The sequence below is a fragment of the Panulirus ornatus genome, chromosome 52 (genome assembly GCF_036320965.1).
Source record: "Panulirus ornatus isolate Po-2019 chromosome 52, ASM3632096v1, whole genome shotgun sequence".
In the NCBI taxonomy this organism is placed as follows: Eukaryota; Metazoa; Arthropoda; class Malacostraca; order Decapoda; family Palinuridae; genus Panulirus; species Panulirus ornatus.
The window spans coordinates 4,214,496-4,224,110 of NC_092275.1; the positions used below are offsets into that span (position 1 = coordinate 4,214,496).

The following is a 9,615-nucleotide window of genomic DNA, read 5'->3' on the forward strand; positions in this document are numbered from 1 at the left end:
CAGGGTAAGGTCAGACAACATGGAATGTTATGGTCTATGACGAGTTTACTTCCCATGTTACCTACATAGTCAGAAACATGATAGCAAGGCAGGAGGCGCTATCCACCCACCTCTCCCTCTGGCTCAACTGACGGCAGAAAAAGAAAATAATAGAAACACAATCAGAAACAGGATTGGAAAGCTGAAGGTGCCATCCACCCTCCTCTCCCTCTGGCTTAATTGACGACAGAAAAAGAGATACAGACTCAGAAAAAAATGATTGTAAAGCAGAGGGCACCAGTTACCCACCTCTCCCTCTGGCTCAACTGACGGCAGACGAAAAGGAAACACAACATTACTGGGTGGAATGAGGTGGAGCGGGGGGGGGGGACGTAATGCCATGGAAATCTTATAATAAAACGTGACCAGGGGAAGGTTCTGCCCCCCCCCCCGCTAGTGTTACATGTGGTTCCACTGGAGGTGGACTGTCAGAGAGAACACAAGATGTTAAGTTTTATCTTCAGGAAGGAGGATCATTGACTGATGATGTGTAGGTCTGAAGCAAAGCATGCTTCTCGTTACGATCAGAAGACATGTATGTACCACCTGGTGACCCTGAGGGGGACTAATTACCCTAATGATAATTGTTGCCCCCCCCCCTGATGCAAATTGACCCTTAGCCACACACCCCTGACCCTGGCCCTCTCAGCACCCTGACCCTGGCCAACACCCTCTAAGCCTGGCCCACACCCTCCCTTAACCCCTGGCCCTGACCAACACCCCTTAAGCCTGGCCTGCGTCCCCTTATCCCTGGCCTTCAACACCTTAGGCCAGCCTCTCTAACCCTCCCAACCCACTCGCCTCCCTCCCTCACATCCCCTCTCTGCTCCACTAGCGAGTATTGTGGCCACATACCACAGACCTAAGCCACCACACCTTGCACTAACCACCTCTTTCTCACCTCCACAGATCGTGTTTACACACTCTCCCTCGTGAACACAAAGGGACGACGAGTGACCATAGATGACAAGCGAGTGAGTGTGGCCATGTTACCGTGTTAGTGATGACGCCACCATTGGTGAGGGTGCCCGGGTAGTGAGGTGACGGCCTGGTGAGGCTGCAGCATGGCCGAGGCCGCCCCCATCATGGGGGAGATGAACGGAGTGCACCTCTCGCCTGCGGCTGCGGAGGGAGCCTCCTACAGCCGCAGGTACTCCAGTGACGACATCGGCTGCCACTACAGCAGCCTCACCCAGCCCCAGGTCATCTCCCCCGTGACCGCCCCGGAGGACTGGGACGCCCTAGACCGACCTTCCTCGCGACGCCAGTCGGTCGCCACCGTCCAGACCGAGGACCGGTACCGGTCTCCGCGGCCGGGAGGCCATCGCCGCCGCTCGGAGCTCTCCGCCCAAGACAAGCGGAGGAAATCCCGCGGCGACACGGACACGCTCATGGACCCCGCCGACATGAACGGCGTCAGGCGGGGCACCCGCGGCTCAAACGCCCTCAGCCCGTACGACCTGGAGTCGGCCAGGCTGTCGCTGTCGTCGGGGCGGCAGCGCAAGTCGTCCCGACACAGCAACGGCGACCCGTCGGGGGAGCTGGACGAGGAGGAGCAGCGGCGGAGCCGGGCGGTGCTGGTGTGCGCCTCGGTGGCCGTGGCCATCTTCCTGATCGCCATCCTACTTGTGGCTATTACCCTCAGGATGTCGCCAGCCATCGACGAGATGGGTAAGTAGTAGTACACCGGCGTCACTTTCTCTGTAGCAGGGTAAGCTTGGCCCCTTTGATGCGTGCTTTCCTGACCTGTGACGCATTCTCGGGGTGCCCAGGGTCGAGCACATACGTTCGAATCCTAGTAGCGGCTGTCGGTCCACAGTCAACCTGGCTGTTCATCCTATCCTTAAGGTTTGGTTGATAAAATAGGTATTTAGCTCAGGCTAAGCAACTGAGGGCGTAATCATGACCATCTCATTAATGCTTCGTTAATGGTTCTGGCCTCAGTTGCCCGTACCGTCTCTGCTCAATTCTTCTCAAAGATAACCCAACTGGTAGTTGAATAATAGCATGCTATACACTGATGTAGCATGCTATACACTGATGTAGCATGCTATACACTGATGTAGCATGCAATACACTGATGTAGCATGCTATACACTGATGTAGCATGCTATACACTGATGTAGCATGCTATACACTGATGTAGCATGCTATACACTGATGTAGCATGCTATACACTGATGTAGCATGCTATACACTGATGTAGCATGCTATACACTGATGTAGTACAGAGTTCAGGAGTAAGGTGACCAAGTGGTCATAATTGCGGATGATCATCTCCACCTGTGATATTTAGAGCCAAAATAGAGATATTCAACAGATGTCATAAAAACTATGATTGAAAAGTTCAAATGCATTTTTCAGATTAAGCCTTGATGTATCACCATTGCTCTCCATTACTTTGCAGCATATTTGAGCATACTGGGAGCAGTCTTTACCAATCTATCTTGTTTACAGCGAGACACGAGTGAAATATCAAATACATAACGACAGACTGCGCCACAAACGCTGATTTTGACATACGTGATTCTAACTGATGATAGATAAGGAGACCAGCTGAACCAGACATTATCAGTCAGGACGGTACAAACATTTCTGACATTTTATCTCGTGTTTGAGGTTCACGTGACGTCTATATGTACGTAACACTGGTGATAAGATGACCAGGATCAATACTACTATTTCAACAGAGCAATAATTCACCTGTGTTACTGGTACGAGCCGACGGGAATATAGTGTCCTGTTATCATTACACATATAAGTAAAAGGAACAGAAGGAGTCAGACGAGGGTTGTTCTACCAAGTCTTGAGGCTGGGTTTGTCTGGAAGTGTCTGGAAGTAAGCTAGGATGAGAGAAAGGGAGAGACAGATGCTATGTTGTGAGAGTGGAAGCTACGGATCTTCTGGCTCTCTGCTAAAGGGGAAGGGGTAGAGAGCTATGGGAATGTCCAGGAGGTAAAGTCTGGGATTAGTGCGAGCACTAGAGCAAAGGAGAGAGAGAGAGAGAGAGAGAGAGAGAGAGAGAGAGAGAGAGAGAGAGAGAGAGAGAGAGAGAGAGAGAGAGAGAGAGAGAGAGAGAGAGAGAGAGAGAGAGAGAGAGAGAGAGAGTGGAACTCCGAAAGAAGGAGCAGCTGTGGAACTGAGCTATATGTGGGAGTGGGTTCGTGAGCTGTAGATAAAGATTAAGGTAGACTCCGAGCGGTGGGTGACAATGCTCCCGGACCTGGTACTGAGAGCAGTGAGGAAGGCACGTAGGAGTTCGGGAGGAGCCTAGTGCGTATTTCGTCAGTTTTGATGCAGTGGATTGAGTCCTCGTGGTAGGAGCTTGAATGCACGAGTGGATGATGTGGTTACTGAATGCATACTGGCGGGGCGTGGGGTCTCTGGTGTATCAAAGATGGGGCAAAGCTTGGCGAATTGTGTGTTGAAAGGAGGATTGTGATTGGGAATACTTGATATAAGATACATAAAGGCAAAGGAGGCAAAAAGTAGATGTTCGAAAGACAGAGGCATAAGTTGAGTATACCTGGAAAGTCGTATGGGAGACTTGTAACTGAAAGGGTTGTTGATTGGACTGTAAGTCAGACTTAGGGAGGAGTGTCAGAGGATGTGTGGATCTGGTGTTTCCTTTGATACATCTGAGTGAAAAATACTTGGAAGAAGGAGAGATTAAGTCTCTGGCACCTAAGGGCGTGCAGAAAGGGTTGATGGATATGCCTTGTGGAAGATGTGCTGAGGCATGGACGGTGTTGGTGTGGAGTTACTGAATACAGTGGGTTAGGTTCACCGGGAGCCTGATGCATGTGTGTTATTAGGAAGGGCTGAGGGTGAGTGGTTCCAGGTGAGGGTGGATCTGCGTCGAGAGAGAGTGATATCACCATAGCTTTATAATCTAACATGGACGGGATAGTATGGGAGGTAGACGCGTCGGACAGGTCTAGAGTATGGCTTAGGAGGTGAGTCAGTTGATGTGTGAAGATGTCACGGCTGTGATGGTACACTCGGGTACCCTCAGAAGCTGGAGTCTGGGTCTATGTAATGTCTGTAGATAGGGAAAACTGAGAGTTAAAGTGAACAGAATTAGGGTAACGAGATGGAGTTCGGGGAGAGAGAGAGAGAGAGAGAGAGAGAGAGAGAGAGAGAGAGAGAGAGAGAGAGAGAGAGAGAGAGAGAGAGAGAGAGAGAGAGAGAGAGAGAGAGAGAGAGAGAGAGAGAGAGAGAGAGAGGATGATTTGGGTGTGAGTTTGAATGGGGAAAACTTGGAGGGAGTGGAGTTCTTCAGGTCGCTGGGAATGACTATGGCAGCGACAGGACTCGGGAACTGAACTGAGTTAAAGGGTGGGAGGTGTGGAGGAGTTCCTTCGTTCGCCGAGGAGTCATTGTCTGCCACGGTAACAATAGGTATGTCTTAAGGTACATCCAAGAGCCCCAGCGCTGTTGATTTTATACAGGGAACAAAGAAGTCTAGCTCCGTTTTCTCTGCTCGTCGTAGAAGGCGACTAAAGAGGGCGGGAGCGAGGGGCCGGAACCCTACCCCTTCCTGTATTTCAATTGCCTAAAAGAGGGAACAGAAGGCATCCTCCTTGAAGGCTCAGACTGGGATGTCTGAATGGGTGTGGATGTAACCAAGATGAAAAGAGAGGAAAAATAGGTAGTATGTTTGAGGAAAGAAACCTGGATGTTTTGGCTCTGAGTGAAACGAAGCTCAAGGGTAAAGGGGAAGAGTGGTTTGGGAAAGTCTTGGGAGTAAAGTCAGGGGTTGGTGAGAGGATAAGAGCAAAGGAAGGAGTTACACTACGCATGAAGTTGGAGTTGTGGGAGTATGTGATAGAATGTAAGGAAGTAAATTCTAGATTGATATGGGTAAAACTGAAAGTGGATGATGAGAAATGGGTGATTATTAGTGCCTATACTCCTGACAATGAAAAGAAAGATTATGAGAGGAAAGTGTTTTAGGAGCAGCTGATAGAGTGTGTCGGCAGCTTGATGTAAGAGACTGGTTATTAGGGATGGGTGATTTAAATGCGAATGTGTGTAACGTAGCAGTTGAGGGTATGATTGGTGTACATAGTTATTCAGTGGTATGAATGGAAATGGTGAAGGGCTTGTGGTAGCTGGTGGGATGTCTGATCACTATCTTTTGGAGGCGATGGTGAAGATTTGTAGAAGCTTTCGAAATAGAGGAAACAATGTCTGGGTAAAGAAAGTGGTGAGAGTACGTGAGCTTGAAAAGGAGACTTGTGAGAAGAAATGCCAGGAGGGTTTGAGTGTAGAGTGGCAAAAGATGAGAGAAAAGAATCGAATGCATTTAGGAAAGCAGTGATGACATGTGCAAGAGGTGTATGTGGCATGTGAACGGTTGGGGGGTGGGGGGGAGATTAGAAAGGGTAGTGAGTGGTGGGATGAAGAAGTAAATTTGCTAGCGCAAGAGAAAAGAGATGCGTCTGGGCGGTATTTTCAGGGAAGGAGCGCAAGTGATTGGAAGATATATAAGAGCAAGCGGCACGAGGTCAAGGGGAAGATGCAGGGATTACAAAACATGGTAAATGAGAGTTAGGATAAGCGAGCATCAGTAAACTTAAGAGAAAATAAGATGTTTTGGAAGGAGGTAGATATCGTGCGAAAGACAAGAGAACAAATGGGAACATCGGTGAAGGGGAAATAGAGGAAGTGATAACAGGTAATGATGAAGTGATGAGATGGAGTGAGTATTTTGAAGGCTTGTTGAATGAGGTTGATGACATAGTGGCAGATGTAGGGTGTGTTGGTCGTGGTGGTATGCGAAGTAAAAAAAGTTATGGAGTGTGGTTTGGTGAAGAGACTAGAGGTGGATAAAGCCTTTTGTATGATGAAATCCGGCAAGACGGCAGGTTTGGACGGTATTGCAGTGAAATTTATTAAGAAAGGCGTGGGGGGGGGGGGGGGTGACTGTGTGGTTGATCGGTCGGTGAGGATATTCAGTGTATGTATGGATCATGGTGAGGTGCCTGAGGATAGGCGGAATGCATTCATAATGCCATTGCATAAAAGCAAAGGGGATAAAGGTGAGCGTTTAAGCTGCAGAGGCATAAGTTTGTTGAGTATTCCTGGTAAGTTGTATGGGAGGGTAGTGACTGAAAGCATTAAGGCATGTACAGAGCATTAGACTGGGACAGAGCAGTGTGGTTTCAGATGTTTGCTTTCAGGAATTTGTGTGAGAAATACTGAGAGAAACAGATGGATTTGTAAATGGCATTTATGGATGTGAAGGCATGTGATAGGGGTGATAGAGATGCTTTGTGGAAGGTCTTAAGAATTGTTAGAAGTGCTCCCCACTGAATGATTTACATCAAAACACCTTTTCCTCCTCTCTACACTGAGACTTACTTCCAATATGTCAACCCAATTTGATTCACAGTGCATGTATCCGCGTCAAATGTGTGTAGTATTCTCTCTCTATTAACTTACTAATGAGTAGTCTGTATGTTTCTATTACTTCTTCTGATCTGTATCTAACTTCATCATTGGTTCCCGTCTGTGAAATATAAGTCGTTTTCCTGGAAGGGTTCGAGACTCAGTCATCAAACTTCCCTCGATATTGTCTCTCCTGCCGAAGGAAAGCGAAGACTTTGGGTCACAGTAATAACAGCGAAGATCCGCTGGTCTTGATGTTTCGCTAGAGAATCTTCGACAAGACACCTTTCCCTCCTTCTTAAGTACACTGTACCTATCTTGGGTCAATACATTAGTATCAGGAACGCCAACTTTAGGTTGATGTATGATATTCTAGCTTGCTGAAGATGACCTCCATCTTCTAGCTTCAGTATCCTGAATCACCATCATCACCTCCTGTCTACTGTTGCTTCCCTCTTTCAGTGTATACTGCTTCTGCAGCAGTCCAAGCCTCCTTCATTCCCTCCCACCCTTCACCTTGATGATCTAGACTCGCTACTATCTCACACTGTTCCTTAGTGCTACTATCTCACACTGTTCCCTAGTGTCGACCTCTCGCACAGGGAACAAATCATGCAAGAAACATACCAACATTTCTCACTTGGTAGGAAATCTCTCGATATATATCCTGTGGCAGGTGGGGCGCCAGGGACACGTCCACTTTGGACATAGTCATGGAGGCACCTCAGGTGGACATGTGGGTCCATCTTGTCGTAGCTGAGGGTCAGTGAGATGGAGGCTGGGTCAGGCTAGATTAGGCTACCACTGCTGGGGTAGGTGGGGTGGTTGCCACTGCTGGGGTAGGTGGGTGGTGGAGGTCGCCACTAATATACACCTAGGCAGTCCAACCCAGGTAAACAAGCGGGAGCGGCCTCTCTAACGTCTGTTGATCGATCAAGATTTTTATGCTCTTGAGGGTCTGTTGGGGAGGCTGGGTTTGGTTGTGGGGGTCTGGGATGGACGTGGGCGTGGCTGGAGGTGTGGCTATGGCTGTGGACGTTGGCTAGGCGTGGGATGACTCGGTCCCCGCGCCACACACACTCACACACACACACACACACACACGTCACGCTCGGGAGTGTAGCTCAGTGAGGGGACAGTCCCCGTGTGAGGCCAGGGTGAAGTGTGTGAAGGCCACAGCAGACCCTGGCCTCATTTGTCACACGCCAGACCCCCGGCCTCACGTGTCACACTTTACCTTGTACATCACTAGCCACCCCTGTACCTCACCAGCCACCCCTGTATATATCCAGCCACCCCTGTATATATCCGGCGACCCCTGTACATCACCGACCACCCCTGTACCTCACCAGCCACCCCTGTATATCAGCCACCCCTGTACCTCACCAGCCACCCTTGCACCTCACCGGCCACCCCTGTACATCAACCACCCCTGTACCTCACCAGCCACCCTTGCACCTCACCGGCCACCCCTGTACCTCACCAGCCACCCTTGCACCTCACCGGCCGGCCACAGGTTAAATATTATATACATAATTCGCGTCAGTAATTATGAACTAAACTAAATCATATTTTTTCCTTGACATGTAAGTAATGAAGATTGACGCCATCCAAATGACTGTCACGGGGTCCTTGATGACGGGCTGTCATATGACACCATCCAAATGAGATGTAACGGATGCCTACCAATGGTTACCCTTACGTCGTGGGTCGTTCACGTGTGTTGTGGGTCGTTCATGTGTGTCGTGGGTCGTTACTGTATGTCGTAGGTCGTTCATGTGTGTTGTGGGTCGTGCATGTGTGTCGTGGGTCGTTACTGTATGTTGTGGGTCGTTCATGTGTGTTCTGGGTCGTCCTAATTTTTTATGTCCTTGACCTGAGTCGTTCCTGTGTGTCGTCCCGTGTCGTGCGTTCCCTCAGTATCGTAGATCATATTGTAGGTCGTCCCTGTATGTCGTCTTGTGGGTCATGCATGTGTGTTGTGGGTCGTTACTGTATGTTGTGGGTCGTTCATGTGTGTTCTGGGTTGTCCTAGTTTTTTATATCCTTGACCTGGGTCGTTCCTGTGTGTCGTCCCGCGTCGTGCGTTCCCTCAGTATCGTAGATCATGTTGTGGGTCGTCCCTGTATGTCGTCTCGTGTCCTGGGCAATTTCTGTGTCTCATTCCCATCACGTGAGTCGTCTCTGAATCTGTCGTATCGGTGACCTAGGTCGTCCCCTTGTGTCTGGGTCGTCCCTGTGTGGCATGACCATGATCTGGGTCGTCTCCGTGTTTTCCTCGGGTCGTGTGTCGTACCAGCTCGTGTGTAGTGCCGTGTTGTGTGTTGTTTCGTGTCGCGTGGTTCATCCCCGAGTCGTGTGCAGCGCCTTGTCATCAGTCACCCCTATGTGTCGTCCTTGTGTATTGTAGGTCGTTTCTGTGTGCCATGGGTCGTCCCTGTGTATTGTAGGTCGTTCCTGTGTGCCGTTGATCGTCCTCTTCTGTTGTAGTTTGTTTCTCTGTGTTTTATTGGTCATCTCTGTGTAGGCAGCGGGCCCGACACAGCCGGTGGCAGGCCCTAGTCTGGCCAGGAGAGCAGGGGGCCCTACACAGCTGGTGGCAAGCCTAGGTCTGGCCAGGAAAGCAGGGGGCCCTACACATACACACATACATAACATCTGGTCGTCTGTGACGTTAGTGTGCTGTGGTTCCATGGCTGCTGGAAACAATACACAGGAGGGAGTAGGGTCAGTCTAGAGCTCACGTCCTTACACTGTCACGCACTCCCATAACACCTGCCTCACCAGTAGTGCTCTCCTTTCCTTAGCTCTTGCCCTCGCACCAACCCCTGACTTTACTCGTAAGACATTTCCAAACACAGGATGGACTGCGGGTATTGGAGTGTTGTGAGGTCAATAATGAGGCTCAAAAAGACTAGCGAGAAGTGATCTTTTTTTGTGTGTCTGAAATTCTCTCTTATTGTGAAGCCTCGAGCCGAAATATCGCAATATCTAGAGTACAGGAAGTTTAATCTTTCATGAAATATAATTGGAAAGATTCTCCGTTTTCGATATGTTGTGAAGATATGATTATAATTGTGGCCTTAGGGTACGGGAGGGTCCGTTGCTGCCTCTCATGTGTGTGGTTGATGGGATACTACCTTCAGGCTGCGGTGGGCTGGTAGTCTCGGGTAGTGGGCAGTG

General features: G+C 49.5%; 1 protein-coding gene across 1 annotated transcript; it reads left to right on the top strand.

Moving 5' to 3' along the window:
- Positions 1–968: 968 nt before the first annotated feature.
- On the top strand, positions 969–1,718 carry LOC139764999 (uncharacterized). Its single transcript, XM_071692049.1, has one exon. It carries the CDS (start codon positions 1,104–1,106, stop codon positions 1,716–1,718), a length of 615 nt encoding a protein of 204 aa, XP_071548150.1. The 5' UTR covers positions 969–1,103.
- The last annotated feature ends 7,897 nt before the right edge of the window (positions 1,719–9,615 follow it).

Bases quoted from the DNA above. Each gene is read 5' to 3' on its own strand.
- LOC139764999 (XM_071692049.1), top strand. From the start codon at position 1,104: ATGGCCGAGGCCGCCCCCATCATGGGGGAGATGAACGGAGTGCACCTC.